The sequence below is a fragment of the Streptopelia decaocto genome (assembly GCF_964273445.1).
Source record: "Streptopelia decaocto genome assembly, chromosome: 12".
NCBI classification, from domain to species: domain Eukaryota; kingdom Metazoa; phylum Chordata; class Aves; order Columbiformes; family Columbidae; genus Streptopelia; species Streptopelia decaocto.
In genome coordinates this window covers 2,408,397-2,435,036 of record NC_138667.1, presented here as the reverse complement: position 1 = coordinate 2,435,036, position 26,640 = coordinate 2,408,397, and the positions used below count along the sequence as shown (strand labels likewise).

The 26,640-nt window shown below is 51.4% G+C and overlaps 1 protein-coding gene across 2 annotated transcripts in view; it reads right to left on the bottom strand.

Moving 5' to 3' along the window:
* Positions 1-26,640, bottom strand: part of SH3PXD2B (SH3 and PX domains 2B) — a 70,451-nt gene that overhangs the window by 42,770 nt on the left and 1,041 nt on the right. The window contains exons 1-2 of one of the 2 annotated variants that reach the window (XM_082063284.1): positions 14,885-14,924; positions 14,386-14,466 (exon numbers count right to left, since the gene is read on the bottom strand). Coding sequence is in view for 1 of the 2 variants with exons in the window: in XM_082063283.1 (XP_081919409.1) it covers positions 14,386-14,466 (81 nt within the window). In the remaining variant the exon portion in view is untranslated. Of the gene's footprint in view, positions 1-14,385; positions 14,467-14,884; positions 14,925-26,640 lie in introns of those variants that run through there. The other variant, XM_082063283.1, reaches the window with a different exon arrangement.

The window sequence follows — 26,640 nt, the reverse complement described above, 5'->3', positions numbered from 1 at the left end:
CCTACGGAGCACTGCAGACAGACACACAGCCCTTTGGAGCACGGCGGACAGACACACAGCCCTTTGGAGCACGGCGGACAGACACACAGCCCTTTGGAGCACTGCAGACAGACACACAGCCCATTGGAGCACTGCAGACAGACACACAGCCCTTTGGAGCACGGCGGACAGACACACAGCCCTTTGGAGCACTGCAGACAGACACACAGCCCTTTGGAGCACTGCAGACAGACACACAGCCCTTTGGAGCACTGCAGACAGACACACAGCCCCTTTGGAGCACTGCAGACAGACACACAGCCCTTTGGAGCACTGCAGACAGACACACAGCCCCTTTGGAGCACGTCTTTCCTTTCTGAGCATGGGAGGACGCAGAGAAGCCAAGTCTGGCTCTCAGCAACACACTCAGCCAGGTCAGGAAGAAAAATGAAGGAATAAAGAAACAATAACCCTATTGTTTCTCCCCTTCAATAATATTTTTTAAGCATTTATGACAGAACCTTAAAAAAATATATCTATATTGTAGCAGATGCAGTTTAAAGCATTCTGGTGTGCACTTATCACGCAGGAAGCGGTTGTCTCATACTTTTCACCCAAAGCCAGGACGGGGCTCGGATGCCCCAGCAGCACATCCAACCCGCAGCACACGAGGATAAAGGATGTTTACCTGCATTTACGTCCACTGCCAATCTATCCTATCAATCAGCTGTTTCTCATATTAACCCAGAAATGTATGTGCAGTGGGGCTTTCTGGAGTGAGCCACGGCAGCGGGTCTGTGGGAGAACACTGTCCATTAATGGGACAGCGCTAACGCCGGCGGGGCCACCCGGGCAGGGGGAGCCTTTCAAAAGCAGCTCTGTATCGACAGCTAACACACTGGCAGACAGCTCCTTCATTAACAGGGAACTCATGAGATAACATCCTAATTGGATCAATTAAGAGTGCCGAGGGCTGCAGGGGATTCCGGGGAGAGGGAATGCATGTGCTCAGCAGTATTCCCGGGGAGCAGAACGTTCAGGAAGGGCTTTGCCCAAAGAAGAGCTGATGGCGTAATGCCAGAGGGATACACCAGGTCTAACAGCCTGTGAGCGTAGCCTATCGCTACCCAGCCAGAACCAAACTCCGGGAAGTGCTTGAAATAAAACCAAAAACAAAACGCAACCCTCAAGACAAACCCCCGTAGGTAAGAAGGTGTGTCATCATTTGCCTCTTTCCCTCTGCTTTCCACAATAAAACAGGAAAGTTTTCCCCTCCAATATATAAAGGTGAGAAAAAAAATATATATTCTTTTTAATATGATCTGATCTAGTGGAAAGAAAACGCCCGGGTGAAATGGTAAACACAGAGGTCCTGCATTCCCCCAAAAACAATGAACCAGAAGGGCACGGGATTGCTCTTGCAGCGAGTCCTCTGCACCGGGGGGACTGTGGATTTACTTTTGCCAAGCTGCTCTAAAGCCCAGGCCCTCCCTCCGTTACTGAATGTCAGGGTTTGCACGGCACGAACCGGGGCTGCAGAGGAGAACACACGTCTTTGCCAGCCTATGGAGGGGATGGTTGTTCACGTCACCGAAGGGCAAGATGTACCAGCACGGGCTGGGGCTGATGAAATACCCGGGTGAGGAAAGCAAACTCTGCCACTCTTGCACAAGAGCCAGGCCATGGGCTGTGATTGCAGACATGGGCTGAGGGAAGCTCCTCTTGCTTTTATCAACAGGATTTGCTTTGCCTGCGTGATGGAGGTTTGGCATAAAACCACATTCTTCCTTCTTGGTCTAGCAAGCAAGAGCTGACCTAAGCCATGTATCCACCAGACATGCCTGTTATCCAGAGCAGAGAAGTCAGCTTTTTACACCACCCGAAGAGAAAAGGGAAAGAGGGACAAAATAAAAAAATTTTTAAAATAAAAATAGTTTGACAAAAGGCTTCACAGTCCGGCTGAGCGCATGGCAGCAGAACCACAGGAGGCTCTTTGTCCTCCCCACTGAGAGAAGGCAGCGGCTTGCCAAGGGGAAGGATGGGTCCCAGCCAAGCCTGATCTCACCCCACACTCCCAAACTCCCCATTGACCCTGTCCCTCCTGAGAGGGGTAATGTGTGTGCCCTGCTGTCCCCATAGGGACAGGGACGTTCCCATGCGCCATTCGCCCTGATCTCCACTCACTGGGCACTAGTCAGGTCTCTTATAGGAAGAAGAGTCCTCCTCCAAATTCGATCCACCAAGGGACAGCATCCCACTGATCTCCAAATGCAGTGGGAAAGGGACGCGGGTGCAGCAATAATCTGCCGTCACAGCAGCACCCCGGGGATGTGGCAACAGACATGGCTGCGTGCTGAGAAATGGAGACTTTGCAAACGTGCCTCTGCAGATCAAAGCAGCCTTGTGCCCCGAAGCCAGCTGGTTTGGGGAACATCTGCCAAGCAGATCGTCTGGGAAAGACAATGACATCTGGCAGCGGCTCACAGGCTACTGATGTTTAGTCTCTTTACGATCATACAAGAGGCACCTTCCCTGCATCCACGTGGAATGTCTGTGAAACACGGGGAATGAAAACACAACAGCCCAGAAGACAGAAGGAGCAACATGGAGCAAGCTTAGACCCCAAATGTTGGTGATGCCGAGTTCAGGAGATCAAGCCAGGGGAAGGACTTCACTGGTGTGGCAGCACATAAATGCTTGTTCCATGGCCAAAGTGAGCTGTTCAAAGACAGTAATGAGAGCTGAAAGGGGGCACAACTGAGTGGTCTCTTGATGATCACAGTTTCTCCCCAGTCCCTGTTTTTCTGGTGCAAGGGATGAGGAGTTCAAGTGCATTTCACGCATTACCAGGCAGAGGCAATCCTGACCTCCTCAGCACTAGGAAATGGCATCACAGAAGCTGGATTGTGAAAACTCGATAGAAACTTTAAGCATCGCCCAGCAACAGACAAAAAAGAATTAACTGAGGTCAGAGGAAAAAGGGCTGCACGACTTGGCAGCAGCTGCCACTGCAAGAGAAATTCCCTATGAAATCACAGGAAGCGTTTGGCATCAGTGCCTGTGAACAGCTTGTGAGAGCGGGGAGGGCAGGAGCATCACCCCCCGTGCCGCCCACAGCCCCGGGACCGAGGCACCTCCAGGTCTGGGCCACCCCGGGGTCCCTCCGTAACCCCCACTCTGCCAGCATGTGGGGACTTGGAGGACGTGGCAGCTTCACGTCCACAGGTTTGGTCCGAGTGCAATGGTTCTCCAAAACCAACCAGGCAAAAAGCTTCCACTGCCCAGGATGGGAGATGTTTCCAGCCCAAGCATTTGCTGATTCTCTGAGAAGAAACCTCAGCAATGCTCAGCTCCAGCAAACACAACCGAGACCACGATGAGCACCACATGCTCCCCGGGGATGCCGGGATTCCCAGTCAAGGAGGCACTTGGCCCCAAGAGCCTAACCCTGAAAAGCCTGTATTAACCTCAGTGTAATGAGCCTCCTGGTTTATAATTACAGCCTTGAAACTTAAACTCCCAGAAATCACTGAAAGATCATAATGTTTGTTTATCCATGATGAGAGGATGAGAGGATGGGAGTTTCTAGTCACCGATATCACCGCTGCAACCAAAGCCATGTGCTGTTTGCAGCAGATGGGGAAATGAGAGAGTCATGGAAGGAGAAATAAGCTCATCTCCATCTTCTCCTATCTGAAATAAGCTCAGCTCATTGGTATCTCTCTGGTTAAACCAGGCCCTGCTCCCGCAGAGATTTCTGTGTCTGTTCTGTGCTCATCTACAAAGTGCATTTCCAAGAGCTTTAAATTTAAAAAAAAAATCAAGTTTTAAGACATTCAAAGTCTATGTGCTTTCAAAAGCATCAAGCGGCTCCGGGTGCCCACTCTGAGGCACCCAGAATGGAACCAGAGGGCAGACAAAGCTGCACCTTCCCAAAACCCAGCTCCAGGAAGGCATCAGGTGAGACATCCAAAGGTGGGGGGATCCAGAATCACCTCCCATTTTTAGATGGCCCAAACAACTCCTGAAAACCACTTCTTGCTTCCCCTCCTTTCGTAAGCCTGTCAAGAATATACTTGGGAGAGACTAAGGAGAGAGTTTAGTGTTCAAAAAAGAAAAAGCAAGCATCGAACTTGGAGAAGAGCACCAAAAGATCTCTTTAACACAGTCACCTCACGGAGCTGCAGAGCCCTTTTGTCTGCTTCTTGGATGATTAAAATATACCGCTTCTTACATTTGATTCATCGGTGCTGAATCCTGGAAATCATCATTCTCTTTACAGTACTTTACTAATCCATCTTCCACTTCATTTCTGATAATTGCAGCTTCTGGAGGGCATTAAGCCAGGTAGGCAGGCTCCAGACCGCACAGATGAGCACTGAAAGCTGCAGCTGTCCACGCAGGCACCAGGAACACGGCATTAACACCATCAACCAACCAGCACGGCATCCATAATTCACCACGGCGACCCTGCCATAGGAAATGACTCTTGCTGGTAGACGTGCTTGGGAACAGAGCAGCAATACCCAGGGGGTGACGCTGGTCTCCACCGCTTCCTCTTCCCCATCCCGTCCATGGGAACGTCCCTCCAGCGCAGCTGGGGCTGTGTCACCCTGGGAAGTGCCAGCTGCCCCACAGAGCCACCACCACAACCACCCATGGAGCTGTCACGGCAGCAGCAGCCCTAGGGAAGCTGCAAAGATGGTTCATGTTCACCTGCATCCTCCTCTCTAGCATCCCAAAGTAGGTCTCTGAAGACTGGGAAGTCATGAGATTTACATTCTATTGTAGAAATGGAAACAGCAGTGGAGAAATATCAATACTTCTGCCCTGTTAAGCAGCCAAGGGATGGGGCTGTGCAACAACGCTCCAGCCAGATCTTGTTTCACATCTCACACGGTGCTTCACACCAAGAGGCAACCTTCAGTCAAGAGTTTCAGTGACCGGTCACGGAGAGACTCCACGGGCACACCACCCCAACCCAAGCTGCACGCTTGGCCAGTGACTTGGCCTTCACTTCGTCCCCAAATGATCCCATTTCTCTTCAACCCCTTCCTTCCCAAAACCCTTCTCCACTCCAGAGGAGGAGAAGCAGACCAGCGTACATTCCTTCCCCGAAATTAATGCAAAGTTTTAAATCTGTGGCAGGCCCAAATGTGATGAGACAAAGGAGGAGGTATTTGAGCTACAGGCAGGGTTGCAAAAGCTTGGGAGAGCACTGCTGGTCAGAAACACCAGCCTCATGACCCTCTTCTTGCATCAGACTTCTTGCTAACCATCTGTTTTCCCTGTTGTCCCTTCCCTAAATACAAACCCCATCTTCCAAGCAAGCACAGTCAGCAGAAAGGCCAATATGGAGAGACTTCTGCTTCCATGTGAGGGAGGATTTCATTCTGCTTGGCTTCATGGGGGTGCCCATCAAGAGCAGCTCCACAGCAGCCAGTGCAATTATGCAGGTGGAAAAGGAGACACTGCAAACCCCCAGGGTTTAACTGGCAAAAACGGGGTCTCCATGTGAAACAGATACGCCTTAATCCTTAGCATGACCATGCTCCTTTTCAACCTCTCCCACCTGACAATAAAACTCCCTGTCTAACAGAGACAGAAGCACTTTGCCTATTAAAATATACCCGGTTTGGCTAATTTAATATGGTATCAGCACTGAAAAGTGACATTTGAATGAAATATTTTTCTTGCCCAAACCCTAAATATCCTATCAAAGGCAGTATTAAAACAATAAATTCACTGGCCTTAAATACACCTCCAAAATTTAATCTCCAAGATCTAATTGCCATGCTGCCAAGCAAAGACAGCCATAAACATCATTTGGAATTCACTGCTCGGTGACTCACTCCTGTTTCAATGGCCTGGAGATACCACACCAGTCAGGCAGAAAGGCTCAGGGTGGTGGAATTAAAGCAGGGAAAACTCCTCATGTCACCAGAGCACAAAGGAGAACGTTTTCCAACACAGGTTATCACTCATATTGCAGTCATATATAACACCAGAATATAAAAGTTACAAAAAAAAAAAAAAAAGGGGGATACAGCAGCAGCCCAAGGATGTGCTGGGACCATGAGGGGACAGAGTGCTGGGAGGGAGAGCGGGCGGTCAAATTCTTCACTCGTCCGCAGGCTCGCTGAGACCCAGGGAGAGCACTGCAGGACAGCCCCACAACCACATCTCGCTCTGTCTCTCCCAGCTCTTAATTTCACCTCCCACTTACCATAAAACTGCAGAGATGCTTCCCCTTCTTAGATGCTCACAATGTGTGTATGGCACATGCTATGGTCAGTACTATATTGTATGGATTTAGTGATGTAAATGGGTCCTGGACACTTTACTAAAACCCCAGCACTGTGAGATACAGACTCCTTTGTGCTGATTTACTGTTATCAGTCCTCAGCTCCTCATCAGTCAGCTTGAAACTGGCTTGTTTCAGACCCAGGGCTGATGCCACATGATACAAATTGCAAATCTTTGCACCAGAAAGCTGTGCCACATTTCATGAAGAGCACAGTGGAAATGCTGGTGCTCATGGCAGCCCCCAAACCCATGCAAACCCCATCAAACCCCCGGCCATAGGCTCCACAGGCACCTCCCCAGGGACACAGCACGGGCAGGAGGGCTCTGCCCACGAGCTCCTGCCCTCCTGGGGATCCTGCTCAGCCCTCCTAGGAATGGGGCACCTGAATTTCTGGGCCTTTTTCATTAAATAGCTGGGGAGTGGAAGGGCCTTGGCTCACCCGTGAGACAGGGAGAGGAGTGTAACCCCTTGCCTCATGTTACAGGATGACTTTTTAACACATCACCAAAAGCCTCACCAAATAAAACCACTCCAGATTATCAGCAAGAGATCTTAGCTCTGTTCCTGAGGAGTTGAAATTGTTTTATCTGCCCCATCTTTCTGCCTCCCCCCGCACGGGTTACACTCGGCACCGGGTCCTCTTGGACGGCGCCCACCAAACGACGTTACGCGTGGGACACGTGTCCCCCAAGGCAGAGAAGCAAAGGCTGCAGACACCAGACAGAGTCTCCTCTGACTGCTCTGCCAGGTTTCCAGAGGGAAGGAGATCAGGGGGTGCCAACAGGGATGAACGAACGGAGCGTGAGCTCAGGAGCCGGTTCTCCTTCGCCATGGGGCCGCCATGGCAGGGCCAGGCGATGAGCCTGGGAACAAGAGGGGACCGTCTTATGGGAGCAGGCGGAGACGAGAGCCGGGAGGCGAGCGGGAGCCCCCGGAGCTCAGAGCAAAGCAGCAAGAGCAGAATTCAACCAGAGGCAAGGGTGGGGTGCGTCACAGAAACCTGGCGAGTGTGCAGAGCCACCCTGCAGAGCTGCACGCCCGGAGCAAAGGGCAAGCGCTGGCCCTCGGCTTGGAACAAACCAAAAACCATCAAGCACCGTTACAAGCAGCTGCTCGAGAAGCAGAACCAATTTCCACCACGGCCACGCGCTGGCGGTGCCGCCGGGCGTGCGCTGGCCCTGGAACCTACATCCCCCAGCGGGGCCGGCGGCGCCGTTCCCAGGGCAGGGGCGGCTTTGGGCAGCTCGCACCCCGCTCGGTGCCGGCACAGACCGCGGCGGCTCCGCGGTACCAGCCAGAGCCAACCGTAACTCCGCTGACCTGCCTTGGCACGAGCGCGCACGGGAACGCGCTGGCTGCCGGCTGCCAAACGCTGGAAAGCTATAAATGGGAGACATTTGGAGAGGGGAAAAAACGAAGGAGCCAACTTTTAACTGGGCTGAAGTGCATTTGGCTGTACATGTTCTTTGTGGAGGGACTGAGGAGGAGAATTATGAAGATCTTTGAAGCACTGCTGGAAAAATACCGGCTGTTTCTTCTACAGAGATGAACATTTAGTGGAAAGTGTTTCTTCTCTTGAGTTATGTCATGGCAATTCACCTTTTCTGTAATTCTGCATACTGCGCCTAAGCTCACAGCTCAGCGCACAGAGGAAAGAATAGTCACTGGTGCTTTGTAGCAGCAACCTCAGTGTAGGAAGCTGTGGGTTTTCTCTTGTCCTTGGTCACGCAAGGGCCTGTCTCTCATGATCCAGCTGCCTAAGAGCAAGATCCTGGTGATTTATTTTTGTGGCAGGGTGAAACCACAAAGTACATTGCGCACGCAACTACACAGAATTTTGCTGAACTCCGTAAACCCTGGAGGAAAAAAGAAATCCCCAAAGTGTTGAAATAAGATCCCCGTTACGAAATAGCTATGGAAAGCCCTGTTTACAAGCCCTGGACACAAAAGACATCCATCTCCCACAGACACAGGGTAGCTCAGCTGCCTCAGGGCTTTCTCGCCAAAGATGCCACCAGGACCGGGCTGGACCCAGGAAAGGGGTGAAATCCAAGTGGTGCCTCCGCTTGTGTTCCCACCTGAAGGAGCCTTGTGCTGTTTGGGACATGTTACTCAGCACCTCTGCCCCTTGCTTTCCACATCTGGAGAATTAAGATAACACTTACTTCACCTTTGTGAACCACAGGTCCTGCTTAAAGAGCGGAGGAGGAGGAGGAGGAGGAATGCAGGCAGAGGAAGGTAAGCACAGGACTTGCAGTACTGGAAGCAACACACGAGGCTCCTTTTAATTTTACAAGAGTCCAATGGCCTGAAACAGGCTGATGAGAACAATTCTCCTCTGTGTGCCAGCTAGTGTCTTCTGAGCCCGTTTTAACGTAGCGCTTTGCTAAAAACCAGTCCAAATAAATAAGATACTGACTTTCCCCCCTTCCCGTCTTTGCCTGGTGGCTGCACACACACAGCAGGTGAAGAGCCCCCCCCAGAAAGGGCTCATCTGTGTTCCACGTCGAGCCGACATGCACAGACCGTTGCCTTTTGCCAGCTTTCTCATAAAAGCAGAGGCACCACTTCAACAGCCTATTTTCTGTGCGTGTGTTACACACAAAGCTGTTGGCCCGAGCGCTTGCAGGACGGTCTCCAAGATGACATCGCTCCAGGTGGGTCAAAGCTGAAAGTTTCCAGCTAAGAACCTGACGGACTTGTTAAACATATGGAAGAACGAGAGGACTGGGAAACACACTCAATGCATGTGCAGAAGGGAGTGGGTGAGGGAGCCAGAGCCATTTTTAAGGTTGCTCAAAAGCCTCATTTTTTCTGTCTCTGAATCGTGCAGCAAGCGCGCTTACTCCAGCCTACGGCACATCTCCATCCCTTGGCTCTAAATTAAACAGCCGTGCAGATAAGCAGCCACACAGCATCACCCTCTCCCGTTCCAGCCTTCAGCTGGGACAAGGACTGAAGGCAGAACTTCTGACTGCAAGGGGAAAGCCCTGGGGAACCTGTCCCCAGGGAGGATGCTCCTGAATAGTAATTTCATTGTTAAGGGCTTGCAGCTGCCTGCCAGAGGACAAAATACTGCTTGGGTGGTGAGAATGCAGGACAGGGTGTGAAAGGCAAAGCCTGCTCCAAGGGGGAGGTTTCAGACCCGGTTCCGTCACAGCTCGTGAGTTTTGCTGTCCAGGATGCAAAATAAAGCAGGACTGAGAAGAGCCAGGGCAAGACTCCTGGTTGAAGAAAGAGCAGCTGCAGTAGAAAGGAGGGGAGGTCTAGGACATGGAGCTTCTGCCCGGGAAAGCACAGGGGTCGGGTAGTAGCAAAAAATGTGTAAAAAGGTCTGGATTGGGCATAAGGACATTTTAGGAGCAGAGTGAGACAACAGTGGCTCTTGGTCACATGAAGACTTGAAATGACTACCATCGTGGCTGATGAGCTCATAATTACAGAGTGGGGAAAAAATGTTTCTTTTTTGGGGTTTCCATAAAAAACGCAAAAAAACAAGCCAGTATCTGTTCTCTAAGTAACAGCGTCGCTCCTGACAGCCAATGGTTTCAAGAGGATCCTTCCAAAAGACGTGTTAATCCCCCGCTGGGAGGTGCATCCAACGCAGTCCAAGGGAGCCCCGCAGCCACCACACGGCTCTTCCCGCTGGCAGGGCTGGAAACATCTCTCAGGCACACAACACCCCGTGTTCCGTCTCTGCCCCCCGAGACGGCCGCTCACATATCTGATTACCAGCCGCCATTTCCAGTGTACCTGCCAGCTCCAATTAGCGTCCAGAAGACAACTGGCATCCTTGCGAGCATCAATCTTACTGCCTTTATTTCTTAGGAACGGCATCCATCTGCTCCCAATAGCTCACATCTGGCATCCTGAGTGTTATGAAAGAGCCTCAGTCCTATTTGAAGGAAATTATTCCTCCAGTCAAGAGATTCATGCAAAACTGAGTTTAGTATTTGTAGTTAGAAATTTACTACCAATTGTACGATTACCCCCGGTTTCAAACTTCAGAATTACAATTTCATCTAGGGTTTGCTTCTTAATCCCGAAAAAGTTAGTCTTATGTAAATTGCCGTGTGATGGAAAATGCCTATGGAGAAAGCAAGGGGGAGGAGAGCGGGCAGGAACCCCAGCTCAGCGGATCTACAGCAAAACCGCTCCCGAGCACCGCCTGGTCCCCGGAGGCATCCTGCTGTAACAAGCGCTGTATGGGAGGCGGAGGAATTCCTTATTTTAAGCATTCCCTTCTCAATTTCACTGCCTGGCCTGAGCACACCCATCCTCAGACGTGAGCAAAAGGTTCTTCACCCAGAGGTGCTGGACACTGAACAGGCTCCCCAGGGAGGTGTCACGGCCCCAACCTGACAGTGTTCAAGAAGAGACGGGACAACGTCCTCAGACACACGGTGTGAACTGTGGGGTGTCCTGTGCAGGGACAGGAGCTGGACTCAATGATCCTTGTGGGTCCCTTCTGACTCAGGACATTCTATATTTCTAGATATAATTTCCTGTGATGAGCCCAGAGCAGGAAAGGGTACGACCCTCGCGTTTCCCAAGGGATGAGAGAGATGAAGGCCACCACTTTGCCTGCAAAAACTGGACCTGGACCAGGAAGCTTGAGCCTTGTGCTGGGACACACAAGCTGAATTGCAGAGTGAGTGTTGGTCAGCAGCCTTTAGAGAAGGGGTGACAATCTTCTGCATGACCAGAGGTTGTGGTCAAAGGAATGAAAATGGGTAATTCGGCAGTAAAAGGAGGTCTTGCCACCCTTGGAAGAGAAAAACAGGACAGTGCCTGGAAAGGCTGCGACAGCAATGAGCTGTAAACCAGCACTTATGCAGAAGAGGGCCAGGCTTGGGTATCAATGATGGCCAAAGGGAAGAGCTCTGGAAGCTCACAGCACTCAGACAAAACCTTGAACACTCCCAGCTGACAACAGCACAGCCCACGACATCACTGCGACCAGCAAGGTGGCTTTGACATTCCCCATTCCAGGATGGAGAACACGCTGGTCCGACATCTCCGCATCCAGAGCCCAACGCTGGGAGAACTCCAGGCTTCCCCCGTTTCAGCTCAGCTTGCAGTTTGTGTTTTGAGTGTCATTCCTGCCTGGCTGGGGAGGGAAGGACACTCTGCCCTCCGGTTGCACTGGGAACGGGCTCGACAGCAAGGCCGTCAGGAGAAAGCATGCACGTGTTTTACTTAGCCCTACTCCTAAAACAATTGTTTGGCCACAATGGAAGGTGACAAGTGATTCAGCTGTAGCCCCACAGGCAATATCAGGAGAAAATCCCCAACCGCTCACACAGCCATGGTTGGGCTGCTCCGAACTGCAGCATCGCAGCAGCCCCCACCTGGTCCCACCAGCCCCTGCTATGAGAAGTTCTCCTATCTCCTACTTGAACCAAATGGCTTCCTGGTCCTCCTGCCCAGGCTTAGCAGGAGGGCCACCAACAGCAAAAGAGGGTGCACCAACCTTCAGCCAAATGTGGCCAGAGCTGATATTGGGAAGAAAAAGACAATAAATCTGCTCAACTTCTGGGAGGAGCATGGAAATCGCAGCCACAATCGCTGGGAACATAGATGTTAAATTAACAAATATCTCTACCCAAATATGCGTGTACTGAGATTGCTCAAGGCTCTAAGTATGAATAAATTTGGATGGATTTTCACTGAATCACATGAAAGATTCTTGACACAGGGACCACCTGCAACTCAAGTTTCCAATTCTTCCTCCAATGCATCAAAAAGATCATCAGAACTGGACCTGGGGAAAATATTTTTCCCTCTTACTATATTTTCAGAAGCAACCGAACCATTTTAGCCAATTGGCTGTTTTGTGGGGTTTTTTGTTGGGTTTGGGTTTTGTTGTTTTGTTTTTTTTTTTTTTAAATAACTGGAGGCATGAATAATTTCCAGCATGGAAAATTTCTGCCTAAAGAGCTAAAATTGGCATAGAATCATCCAACAGTCATATACCAAAGGCCTCCAGCAACGGCAACAGTCTGTGCTACCAAGCCTACCTAGAGCATTTTTTCCACTGTGCTAAGAGGATCTGTTTCACTCCTCGCCTTCCAACCCAATTTCCAGTGTACTGCACTGCGAGTTTAAAAAAAGGACACCAGGAAGCATGTGCGATAAGGGGGAAGGAAGGGAAAAACCACAATTTCATTCATTCTTTCAACAGAGCCAAAAAGGAGCGGTTACTTTTTGTTTTCTTTTCTTTTTTTTTTAAGAAAAAGCTGCAGGGAACAGGGAAGGGGGGGAATGTTTGCTTTAAACTTTCCCATCTGCACAATGAGATATATGAGAGATACAGATATAGAGATGATATATAGATATATAGATATATAAAGTACCTTTGCTTCTAAAGGTGCTCCAGATTGTTTTGCAGAGCCAGTTTGAGTCGCTGGCTCCACGCAGCCTCCAGTGATGGTGCTTCCCATCTAGGAGTGAGCACAGCTCCAGCCACCATCAAAAGGGAAGAAAAGAGGAAAAATGGCCACTATTTCCCAAAATGTCCTTCCACACAAGGAGCAAGGCAGCCCAGGGAAACAGCACAACTGGAGGCACCGGTTTATCACATATAAACCCCAAAAGCCTGGCCACCACCTTGGAGCACCAGCGAAGACAAGATACTGCGGACAAGGAAGCACCGAGCTCCATTTCCTTCCAGCCCTGGCTGCTGCCCAACAGCTGTTCCCTGTTTATTTACTTTACTATTTCCTTGGTTACACAAGCAGCTGCACACAGCTTAACCCCTGCCTGTGCCACCCCGCCTCACCTCGCCTGGCACGATGCTGCAGGACAGCAGCACGGAGCAGGGTAAGGACACCCAAAGCCAGGCTCTCGCTGGCTGGTCAGGGCTTACTCAGTGTGGTCGCCCTCATGGCCACGTCCACAGCTCTGCAGAAGGTGCCTTGTGGCACAAGGGACATGGCACCATGGACGTGAGCAGCCATCTGGCACAATCCCAGGCTTCGCTGGCTGACCTGAAGCCAGCTGACCAGCCGAACCTGGGGAAGCCATCTGGGTTCCCACCGGGTTTGCCTTGCTAGGCAGGCCCAGACGCACTGTAATTTTAGCCAGGTATTTGCATCTGGATGCAGTGATTTCTGGAAAGGCACCCTCATTCCCAGGCAACCCAGGACCCTTCAAATGAAGCACAGGGTGATGCTCATCTTCACGTGAGCGGGTTGTTGGAGGCAGCGGGTGCCCAGCTCCTCTCCCAGTCCCATGCACAGGCCGGGAGGGACGTGCCAGTGACTCTTCTGGCAGCTGCTGCTGGTCCATAGATCACTTCATGCATTTTCCTTTCTCATCTGCACAGAGCCTGTTCCAGCAGCTCAGTTTGTGTTTTGGCTCATAAAGCTCAGCCAGACCCCTTGGCTCATCTCCACCAAGAAGGGGGTGGAAAACACCCTTTGCCTGCTCGCCCAGAACACCAGCTTCAGTTTACTGCAACACAGCCTGTCCCAATTGCCTTTCCAGCCTCCTCCCTCCCTCCCAGCTCCTTCTTCTTCCCCCCTGCACCAGGAGGGAATTGCTAAAGCAGCTGCTGGCATTGCACATTGCACCTCACCACGCATTTCCCCAGTGCCTGCTCCCCAAAACTCGGGCCAGCAGGACATGGATCCAGGGAACCATCGCTTTCCAGCCCTGCTGTGCTCTGATAGCAGCTAGGAAAGGTACAGTATTAGCTCTCCTGGAATGGAATTTGGGCCTAATTTTAACAAAATCCCCGCCTCAAAGCAAATAAACGCAGCAGAAACCCCACCACTTACACAGATTTCTGTTGGAGGAATTCAAACACTTCCATGCAGCCCCGTGTGCGTTTAGTCCAGGGAGTGAAAGCAAAGCCCTAACACTGGGACATGCAAAAGCCCGAAGAGCTACTGGAGCAAAGAATCAGCTTTTAAGGTTGCCCTGTTCTTGCTTTTTTTCCAAAGATGTCCAAAATTGTCTACAAGTTTCCTCAGATCAAAACATTTTCCGGTAGATTACAAAAGGCGTGCTTAACCTAAGACAGAAACACGCACCCCAACTGACCACAGCTTTCAACCCTCCCAAGTCAAAGCCCCAAGAACTGGCAAAGTGCTTACCTGCAGGTCAAAGAACTTGCTGTACCGCCGGTATATGACTTCTGTGGACCCATTGGACCAGGTGACTTTGATAATGTACACCTGTGGGGAACAGAGGAAGAAATCAGAGAGGAGTGACCCAACAACCCGCACTACAACCCAAATGCTGCTAAAGCTGCCAACACAACACCCCCAAGTTGGTTGTCAACCAGAGAAGTTCATGGGAGCAATCAAAGTCATTTCACCACTACCAGAAAACATATAAGATTAAAGTATTAAGCTCCATTGCTGCAGCTTAACTGTTGGCTAAATGCTTATTGATAGCTGGGCACTAAGACAGCTCCCTATCTTAAACAGGGGCATATATTGGATGTGAAAGGGCAGCTTCTATGTGAAAACACAGTTAAAGTCTCTCCAGACACAGACACATTACAAATTAAGAACTGTGCCCTGGCCATCCCACCGATTGCTGCAGCATCAAGTTCGATGTCAAGATGCCAAAACCACAAGCCCACAGTACCCGGCACCACCAGCCTGGGTCCGGGGCTGGCACTTGCAAGAACTCAAGCCCTCAGGGTTCAAATCTCTGTCTGTTCTTCCATGAGCAGCTCTGAGGTTCTGTTTACTTAAACTTGCTGGGGTGCAAATTACCCTCCTGTTCCTTAAAATGCTATACAATGAATCCTAGCAATTGCAGCTTATTCACGGACCATATGACCAGGCTTTGACTGGTGATGAATGCAAAAATAAAACCCAACCCAGTTTTTTTATTCTTCTATGAAAGACAACAAGCAAATAACAGAATTGGGCAATTATTTATCTAATGTACTCGTTTGTTTCTCACATAAACCAAAGATGACCCTTGACAAGATGCCAGTGTAACACTCAGATGATGCAAACCTCAGCCTTCACTAATTGATAACAGATTGACTAAGCAGAGTGAGGGTATGTTCATCTTTTTCTTCTAACTCTCACATCCTGCTTATTTCTAGCACAAATTCAACAATCAGTTCATTGAAGAAGGAACAAAACATTCCAAAGCTCAGGTGAGCGGACCTGCTAGAACTTAAGCTAACATAATGAAGTGTGATGGCTCTTAGGATGCTGATGTTTTGGTATTTAAAACAGAATCCCTTAGAGTTTCACAAGGTTTCCGGCAGAGACACACATTTTCGCAGATGCTGGAAAGTGACCAACATCCTGGTCCAACATCCAAACTCAATCACCAGAAGACTCGAACGGATAGCACAATGCTAAATTATTTGAGCTCAAATCTACTCAAACGCTGCACTAAACATGTAATGGAAAGGGCTGACCCAGCATGACCTACTAAGGTGAGGAGACTCCTGAGGAACTACAGACTCTTCCAGGGAAATCACTTCCAAATTAAGACAGAAAGTGAGGCAGCAAGATGAAGCAAGTTCTTACTAACAAAAAAAACAACTACGGCACTTTCAACACAGGAATTAAACGACCATTGTTCTTAAACCAGATGATCCGCCCAAACACCACTACAACCGCTTTGCTGGCTGGTGGTGAGCTGGTTGGGTGTCACAGGCACCACCAATCTCTCCCAGACAAAATCCGAATCTCTCGGTATTGCCTCCGAGGCCTTATTCAGCTAACCACAATCCCCTCCTTTCATTCACAAGCTCTTTGTTTTTCAGCTGAAGGACCTGTGCTTTCTGCATGTTAACACAAGGAAGACAGATGGAAGACAGCACCTGTAGCAGCTCTGGAGACCTGGATGGACCATGAATAGACTGCTCGCTTATCACCCAACGTGGCTTGACAAGTACTGTGCATGGAGTCAGGCACAACACCCATTCAAGAACATGCTTCTAGACCTCACCAGGTCAGGGACAAGTTGGCTGACCACAGTTTGCAACAAAAGCTGACAAAGTTGCATGACGTGGCCTCTGAAATACCTGACAGTCGCCACCACACCGTCAGCAAGCTAAGCGTTAACCTGACACTAACCAAGCGTCCAAGCTGCCTCTACCCTCACCCCAGGACTTGCCAGCAGGCCAGCATGAGCTCATTTTGGTTAGAAACTCAGCTGATATCCCAGATTTCTTACCAGTCTACAGCACTTCACGGGGTTATATCACTGCTGGCTGCCTGCCTGGAGAAAGCCTTCCACTGGGGCGGGACGAAGAGCCAACATTTCTTCATTGTTTATTTCTATCCTGCCTTTATTTGGAGTCAACAGCTTATTAGACGGGGAGTTTAACCAGGATGTGGATTTGCTCAAACCAAAATGAATTCAACGCTCTTGAAGGTAATAGAGCTGAGAGATTTGAGGGCACAGCACGCTTTATTATACCTCTGCAAACGAAGGAAGGAGCATTTCTCCCAACCCGTAAGCTCACTCCCGTTTTGCTGAAATGCAGATCTCGCTGGAGGCTGGATAACAGTTTCTTGCACATCTCATGTGAACAGCAGAAAGGTCTCCAGGGGTATCTCCTCACCCACTTGTGTAAAGCAGAAAATATAGGGAAGCTCACAGGAATGGGAGCTCCTCGATATCTACAAAAACACTGCCTCAGTAAAGCTGGCCGCCTCTCTCCTTGTGAATATCCCTCGTCCTTCACTCTGATGGCCCCATCCCACCAAGGTGTTCTGCTGGCCAAAACTGTCAAGGATCTTGGTCTCTGACAATATCCAAATCGATCCCTGTTGTCCTAGGGACAAAAAAGACACCAGAAAGGATAACTCAGGTGCTCTTCTCAGCTAACAACAGATGCACAGATTTGGAAGGGGATGAGCAATGCAGCTGGCCACCCAGCAATGGTTTGCACAGGAAACAGAGATGATGAGGCACCAAGCTCCCACAAACACCCACCCATCCTCTCTCAGCTCCTTTCGGAAGACACTTTAAATGATCAAGACAGTTTTGAAAACATTGCACTTGGCCTGAAGTTTCACCCCCTGGCATGATATTGTACCACGTCCTGCCAGGAGCACCCACCATGAAGCAGTGGCCCAAAAAACCTCTAATTTTCTCCCAGTAGGAGCCACCCCATCACCTGCTCCTGCAACCCTCCATCTTGCAGAGGCTGTTCCAAGAACAGATTTTTTCCCAGCCCAGCTGTGTGGGTGAGGGCATGTGGAAACAGTTACCTCATGGGTCTCCTCCAGCTCCGATTTCTACAGTCCTTCAAGAAATAACACAGAAAAACCACCAACAGGCCTTTTCCATAGCACGAGCGATGGGATCTCCCGGGGCTGCAGCTGGTGCTACCTTGGGGACACGCACCCACGGGGAGCACAGCTGGGGACGGGGTGGCCACCGCTCGCATCTCACTCCGCTGTGTCCTCCAGGGTGGGGAGAGCGGAGCAGATGGCGGGGAGGTGGCGGGCAGCCAGATGCAGGACGGGGGCTTTGCAACCCCATCATGTGGGCTGGGCCCCTGGCCAAAGCCAACAGGCTGAACTATCTAAATATTTACAGCCTCAGCCGGGCCAGCGGCGGGGTCTGCAGCGTGGAGGGAACTCGCTGACTCGGTGAAACCGGGACCCGGTGGCTCCCCTCCCTCCGGAAAGGAAGCCTTACCCTGCCCCGCTCCCAACCCAAGAGCCTCCATCCCTCGCTCAGCTCCAGCCTACGTTCCTGCACACGTGTCACACACCAAACCCCGCTGCAAGGTCTGATTCCTGAAGGCAAGCGGCCAAGCTGGGCTTTGGAGATGGAGAAATCACCGGGGCTGAACCCTCCTTAGCTTCATTTGAGCCAGGGAGCACAGCTGAAACTCATGCTCGTGCTTCTGAAAACCTGAGATGCAGCTCACTGCATTTGTCCCACTACAGCAGGGCATAGAGGAAGGGTACAGAGTTTCCAGGGTCACTCAAATACACTAAAAATCCTGCTTTTGGCATTAAAAGAACCCCACATGTGCAGCCTCGCCCTGTGGAATGGTCGGCCCACGCTGCAGCAAGCCCATGGTACGGAGCAGGAGGAGTTCCCGGCAGGACAACCTTGCCAGAGCTGCAGCAAAGACCAAAGCCAGGAAACAAGACTTGCCCTTCACTCCCCAGGGGCTTCTCACGGGGGTGCAGAGGCCCCGGGACAGGTTCGGAGGTGTGGGTGGATGATGTTTAATGCTGGAGGAGAGAAGCACTTCATATTTATGCCAAACGCTCCCCATGTTCCTGTCCCTTGGAGTGCAGAAGCAGATCAGATCCTTCACAGAAAATGGAACCCAGCAGACGCAAAAGGATGAACTCAGACAGACACCACAGGGATTTGGCTCCCAAACTCCCTGGTCCCTCCAAACTCACGACATTACAAGTAGCTGGCCATGTACCAACTACTTTAAAATTACCAATTGAGAAGTTTACCGTCAGGATCACCACTGCCCAACATGCTCCTTGGCCGTGTTTGAAACTGGGTGCCCTAAACAGAAATATAAAGATGGGGAAAAAGGGCCAGGGGATCCTGCAGCCCACCTGGCCAGGCACTGCGAGCTCAGCATCCCCCTGGTGTAACCCTGTGCCCGCCACTGCTCTCCCCCTCCCCAGCATCTCCGGAGAGGCAGTTCAGAGGGAAAACGGGCTGGTGGAAAGTGGGGCTGAAACCCTTCGTAAGGGAACTGTCAAAAAATGGCAGGTTGCTAAAAGAAATGCAAATGGCACCAGGCCAACTGTAACAGAGCTGTCAACGAGAGCTGCCAGTCAGCTCGCATGGCAGCAAAGGCTCCGCAGCCCTGGGGGACACACGCTGGACAACCACAGCGGGTGAATGGCGAGGGAGATCCCGGACATCCCTCCAGGCAGGACAGAACCCCAGGCAGGGAGCGAACTCCCATGTGGGCATCACCGGAGGGGCTGGGGGTTGAAGGAGCCACCTCAGCTGCGTATCAAGAGTGGCTGGAGTCACAGGGACCAGAGCACGGGAACAGAGGGGACAGGAAGCGAGCACGAATTATCTCTATCTGAAAGGAAAGCCAGACATTCGGGTTCTTTTTCTTTTTTATTTCCGCTTGAAGCAATGAAGTGGCAAGCATGAGCTCAAGGAGCTGTCAGGCCCCATAGGGATTTTTGCAGGGACTGATAAGAAAGCCTCGGTGCTGCAGATAGCAACAGCTCCTGGTGACTTCCACCAAGGGCTCCGGAGTCCTCCACAAACCCTCAGCCCTGCACCTTTTCCAAGAGGCATGTTGACCCATACGACAATGTGGCTAGAGAGAGGGGATCATCAATGTGGCCAGAGAGGGGATTCAAACTGCTGACCTGAGGCAATGGAATTGAGAACAGATACAAAAAAAAAAAAAAAAAAAAAAAAAAAAAAATTAAAAAAAAGAAAACCAGAAACAGTTTCCCATTCTGGAAACATGAGGCCGTGTGACCTCCTGGAAGAACCAATTCTGGACGCCTTGCATAAACACACTATGGACATGCACAAAACACAACATGAGAAGCAGCCTGGACTGCTTCAATTTGAGGAGGGAAAAGGCAGACTGAAGTTGCAGGAAAACCTAGAGCTACGGTTTCGGCCTCTCTCCTCCCACAGGAGGAATAGTTCCATGTTTGCAAGGAATTCGGTGCTGGGGGCTCACAAGTAAGGCTCTGGGGAGAGTCCAGCTGCTGGCTGGCACCCTGCACACCACTGAGCGAGGCAGCAAGTGCACCCCGAGCTCAGCACCATCCAGCTGTGCCAGTTCGAGCCCAGAGCAGCACAGCCATGCAAGCCAACGACCCGCCAGCAGCCCTGCCTGGCACAGCACAGCCCCCCTGGGTACAGAACAGCCCCCCTGGGTACAGAACAGCCCCCCTGGGCACAGCACAGCCCCCCCAGGTGGCTCTGCAGCAATTCCTCAGCTTCCCCAGCCCCGACACATCCCTGTGCGCAGACCCCTGGCACACCGAGACCCTCTCGTTTCCACATCAGCCACACCAGAGGCACGTGAATGATGGCAGGAGAGAACGCAACGCCACGGTCACTTGGGGAAAGACCTCCCTGGGGCTGCAGGGACACCAGCTCTGCCCACCCACCACTGATGGGCACCAGCACAGGTCTCCAGCCCCTCGGCAGAGCTCCCATGGCAAAGCCAGACATAACAGCCTCCAGCAGAGGTAGAGCTGTCTGTGCAGAGCTGTTTCCAATGGGTGTGCGCCTGTGTGGTCTTGAGTCCAGAGAGACCATGTACAATAAACCTCTCTGTGGAAAACTCCACATATTTAAAGCATCTTTTGCCAGCAAAGGGAAAAAAAGCATCAGTCTCTCTATTCCACCCACACCCCCTCCGACCCTGAAACACCGGGAAGCGACGCAAGATCCGCACACCCTGATTCAGCCGCCACCACCAGAAAAGACCGCTGAGAATTATAGAACATCCCAAGTTGGAAGGGACCCACAGGATCATCGAGTCCCACTCCCGTCCCTGCACAGGACACCCCACAGGTCACACCGTGTGTCTGAGGACGTTGTCCAGTCTCTTCTTGAACACTGTCAGGTTGGGGCCGTGACACCTCCCTGGGGAGCCTGTTCAGTGTCCAGCACCCTCTGGGTGAAGAACCTTTTCCTAATGAGAAATTCAAAGGGGCAGAGAAACCAAAGCAGCTGAGGGATCAAGCCAAACCCGAGCGGGTTTAATATAGAAAAGGGAGTGGGAAATTTTAAGAGGAAAAGAAAAAAGGGAGGGAGGTGGCTGGAAACAAAGAAAGTTCTTGGCAGAAAGCTGCTGTGCTTGGCCCCTCTCCATCAGCCTTCACCACTGCAGGCGTGCAGGGCTGGGGAGGGGAGTGCGGTGTCCTGTGCCATGGCACACCAAAACTTGGAGCCCCCAGCTCCGTCCCCAGCCACCTTGTCACCCCCTCGTTCCTGCTCTGTGGACAGGGAGAGCTGGGAGAAGGGTCGTGCTGGTTTGGACAGCACTGGGAAGGCTGGGGAGGCGATCCCAGCAATGGCTGCAGGGCATTTGGGGTGCTGCCGCGGTCCCTCTGGCCTTGCAGAGGAGAGAGGCGGCTGCAACAAGTCCAAGCTGGGTAAGAGGGATGCAGGCAGCGGGAGGACAGACATGTCATCATCACCACAGCAAACAACCCAAGTCACCCTGCCCAGGCACCCAGCACTACAAAGCAGCCACTTCCCTTCGCCCTGATTCATCCCTTCGACTGTGCCCTCCCTAAAACCCCAGCAAGTGACAGCTCTTCCCGCTCTGCTGTTGCACAGCTCACCAGGGCACAGCGCTGGGAGCACACAGCCAAAGCTGCTGGGATGAAAAACGCATGCACACGGGGTAACGTCAAGCACAGGGACCCCAAGGACAACCCACCGAGCCCCGCTCAGCTGTGTAGCAGACCCCTTGGTCAAACAACACATGCACCCGCTGTTTGCTCTGAGTCACGCTGAAGATCAAACATATGGATTCGTTTGTTTCCTATTTCCCACTGCTATGTGAAACGGCCGGAAGATAAAGATGCTCTCCAAAGCAAAGCTGTGAGGGATCAAGGTCGCCAGCCCTCCGGGCAGGCAGAGGCGATGGACGGCCCCGGTGCTGAAGTTCATCGCTGGAACAGAGTACGAGCAGCAGCGTCCCACACGGAGCTGCATCCGTCTCCATGGCCACATGCCAGGCAGGGTTTGGCCCTTCCACTGAACTGCGACATTCAAGGTTTTCAAGAGTCTTAAGTAACATGACTAAGGAAGAAAAACAAAGGAGTTTGCGTTTGGGTGTTGGTTTTCATCCACAAAGCTAACAGCTCTCCCTTGAGCCCCAGTTCTCCTGAGAGGAGAGGGGGAAAGAAGGGTTGGTCGGCTCTGTAATGCCGTGCAGCAGAGCAGGGGCAGGCGCAAGGATGGGTCCAAATTTCTACGAGCTATGGGCTCCAAATGCCCTGCCTGGAGCAGGAGAGCATCAGCTTCCGACAGGAAAGGGGATGAGATACAGCAGAACCACAGGCTACAGCAGTAAAACACCACTAAGGATGCTGAGAAAGCCCTCAAACCTCTCGAGGCCACTGATACTCAGAAACTCCTCACCACGGCAAAGACTCCAGCTTCCTGGGTTCAGCCTTGCTTCATACATTCTCATTTTGCTTTTGCTCTCTTTCATTTCTGGTTTTGTTAACGGCCCCTGCATAGGTTTCACACTATTCATCTTAACCTCCTGCTCCCTCAGTCTAAACACACCCAGCTCCTTCGGTTCCCCACAGGACATTCCCACCATACCAAGAGCGTGGTCACCCTCCCCAGAGTGTGCAGTACGGGGGGAGTCATCCTCTAATGCCCTTTTTAAGCCAAGCAACCGGTATGATTCACAACAGCAGAAATAACGCGGCTGTACAGGGCGACTCTGTGCCAGGTCCCCACAGAGCTCTGCTCCAGCTGGGCATGGCAGGACCAGGGGACCATGACATGTGGGTCCATGGGGCATACGTTCTTCAGAAGACAATCTTCTGCTCTGAATTTATAGATCACTGAATTTGTAGATCAACAGCTCTTGTCCTCTTGCCATTTGAGCACTCTTCTCTGAATGCTCCATGATCAACTCTAGATAAGCAATGGCGTTGGATTGGACAACAAATTAAACCATGAACGGCCTCAGCACTACAAGTAACAGGACCAAAGACAACACCTACCATCACATCACAAATTACACACCAAAAATATAACACACCTACTTTTTTAGTGTGGTTTTCAAACTCATTTTAAAATATGTCTATAAATGCTATCAATTAGGCACCAGATTCCAACACTCGCTGTTAATTACTTTCGCAAGGCAGCTGCCACAAATGAGGTGGTTCAATATGCATGGGTATTCACCTTGCTTAAAAATTGCAATCTGGTTAACTGAGCTTCCAAAATAAATGTGCATGCTGCATACTTTGTTTAAATTTCCCTTTTTCAAAGTGATATGTGTGGCACAGAGGCTGGGAAAGGAAGTCCTGAGAGCATAGTCCAGGTTTCCAATAAACTAACACAACCCAACAGCATGCTGCTCTCTCTTTCCAGACGGATGTATATATATATATATATATACACACATACACACACACACACATATATATATAAAATTTTGGCTTGTGCTCTAGAGCAACCATTTAAAACTATACAAACTATGGAAATGTCCTTGGTGGACGTAATCGTAGAAATGAAGACACAATTCAATGGCATTGTTATTAACACATAGAACAACACACACGAGTTGCAGCTGTATTAAAATGAAAGGTACTGAAGTTTACCTAAGGGAAAAAAGCCCAACCAAAGTCTGGGTTTAGTAGGGCAAAGCTTTATTTTAGGGCTTCTACTAGAGAATAACAAACACAAACTTATAAAAAGATCCCATGTGAAGTCCTTTAAAGGAAAATTGAGTCTGTTTCAACTATGGCTTTGTTTTGGGTCTTTTCTGAATAAACATTCATTTATCAGAATTTGAGACTTGGCCAGACCATAGAAATGACAGTCTGCTACTCTGTCGCCCAGAATGATTATTTTTAAACTTTGCTCTTGGACTTTGCCTTTTCAGATTTGCGGTGTGGCCCTGGAGTCCTCGCTGGCAGCGTCCCCGAGGGGCACGAGCTGTAATCCCTTCACACAGGATTGTGTGGGAAATGTCACTGCAGGGTGACCCTCCAGTGGGCGCCCGAAGGCCGGGAGTCCCCTCCTTCCCTTGGACGATGGGCTGCCAAGATCACAGAGTCCCAGAATGTCAGGGGTTGAAGGGCCCTGGAAAGCTCATCCAGTGCAATCCCCCCATGGAGCAGGAACACCCAGCTGAGGTTACACAGGAAGGTGTCCAGGCGGGTTGGAATGTCTGCACAGAAGGAGACTCCACAACCCCCTGGGCAGCCTGGGCCAGGCTCTGCCACCGTCACCGGGAAGAAGTTTCTTCTCATATTTAAGTGGAACCTCCTGTGTTCCAGTTTGTATCCAATGCCCCTTGTCCTGTCCCTGGTTGTCACCAGAAGAGCCTGGCTCCATCCTCCTGACACTCCCCCTTTCCATATTGATCCCCAGGAATGAGTCCCCCCTCAGTCTCCTCTTGTCCAGCTCCAGAGCCCCAGCTCCCTCAGCCTTTCCTCACACGGGAGATGCTCCACTCCCTCCAGCATCTTGGTGGCTGTGCTGGACTCTCTCCAGCAGTTCCCTGTCCTGCTGGAACTGAGCAAGAGCCTTGCAGGGGCACCAGGCTGACTGCAGGGAGGAAAGCATGCACGGGGAGAGCACACCCCGCTGATTGCAATTTAGCCTGACCCCTGCCCAGCAGTGCTCACTGCAGTACACACCAAAGGGTTTAATACCTCGCTGAAGAGAAAAGCAATCAAGAAGCCATTTGTATTGTCCCTGTCCCCCAAGCAGGTTTAAACACACCCAGGCTACCTTGGAACAACCCACCCAGCTCCTCCTGCCCTCCGGTCAGGTACTGGGCTGTCACCAGGGTAAGGAGGATGGAGAGGAGATGGGACACGTGCACTGTTGTCCCAGTGTATCCTTCCAGGGGAGCACGGTCACAGACGTGCTGTGAGAAGCAGCACGACAGCAGCACACGGCACGGACGCCGTCTTGCACCAGGATTTGAGCCAGTGCCGTCCACAGGCACACACGCAATCAAGGGCATGGGGCTGAGTTCAGGTCCCCGGCTAAACCGCAACACCGAGCTCACCGTCTGTTTGAGCTGGCACCCGGCTACCCAAACCGTACCTGGCACCTTGCTGAGTCCTTTCCCAGCACGAGCCCCACAGTTTGGGGCAATACTGCGCCTCCTGCTCCAAATCAGAGCTGACAAAAAGTATAAGTTTTTGTCCCAGTCAATGCAACTCTTTTTGTATCAATTACCAAGGTGATGGGTGAACCACGCCGGCCTGAATAGAGCTGGCCTTTCCTATAGCCCCTCCCCACCGTGAGTGTCAATAAGGACTTTGAAACACCAGTTTGATCTCACTTTTCTGAGAAACTGGAATTTGGGACTTTCTGCTGTGGCCTCGCTGCAGCCAACACAACTGCATCTTTGTCCAGCAAACAAAAGCCTCTTGCTGGTGCAGAGCGCAGCCCAAGCCGTACGGGTCAGTCGCCGGTCAGGCCAGCACAGCAGCAATGGAAGGGAAAGTCGGCGTGGTCCTCCAGCCTCACTGGGACAGCCAGCAGCTGCCCCAGGGGATGGGGAGCACGTTTATGCTCAGCAATGAGAAGTCAGACAGCAAAGGTTTAACATCTACACTCCGTGGTTGACTTGGATTTGCAGTGTGCCAGTAGATACGGTCTAAAGTAAGATGACTCAGCCACTATTTGCTGCTCCTCCTCTGCCTCTCTTTGCAGGAGGAAGAAAAAAAAAAGAAAAAAAGAAAATATAGTTTTGATTCCATATAATTAACTGGCTTTGTGAATCTGCCTAGTTCCTATTGATTCCCTCAAACAAGGCAAGCGCTCCCATTCACTCCAGTGCTGCCCTGGGGAGGCTATTGCCTGCAAGCTGCCTTCCCCTTCCTGGGCTCAGCCCCGCTGCGAGCTGCCCTGGCTCGCGCTGCCGGGTTTCGGTCCAAGACAAGTACAGGGAAAGGTTAGAGGCAGAGGACTCGAGCTGCCAGGGAAGGGGGGAGCAGGCATGCGCTGCACAGCTGGCTGCAATGAGCTCTGTGCAGCCACCTTCTCCCACCGCCACAGGAGCTTCTGCTGCGGTCCCCCCACCATAAGTCTCTCTTTTTAGAAAACATCTCTGTCCCAGTTTTCCAGCCTCACAGGGGTTATTTGTGCTATGCCCAACTCCACCGGCCTCGCCTCTCAAGGTGGAGGACAAGGAGGCACGGTGCCCAAAACAAAACATGTCTGGTACTTGAGGTGCACATCCCAGCTGTGGGGACACAGATCTGGATGGGTGCAATGAGTCCCCAGCTCCAGCAAGCAAATGGGAAGGTGTAGAAGGGAGAATGGAGAAGCAGCTGCAGGCGAACCCCATCTGAGCCCCGTTACGGGACCGGACAGCGGTGCAACAGATCCGCCAAGACAAACAGCAGCGTGTGCAGCTCAGCAAACCTCCTCACGCACATGCTCCTCCAGATCGGCTGCATAACCCAGCTACAATGAGTAAGTCTGGGATGGACGCGGCAGGAAGGGGGGCATGTCTGGAGCTGGGGCCAGGCTCAGCCACAACTAATAAAACCACAGACAGGGCAGGAGAGGAAGAAGGGGTGATAAGGGGCTGGGCAGCAGCCACATCACATCCGTGGATGCAAGGAAAGGGTAACAGCCCCCCTTTACCTTCTCCTCCATCCTGGCTAGAGCTGACCTGTCCTCTCCTTTCTTTCAGCTGTTGCTCACTGCCACAAACCAGCCAG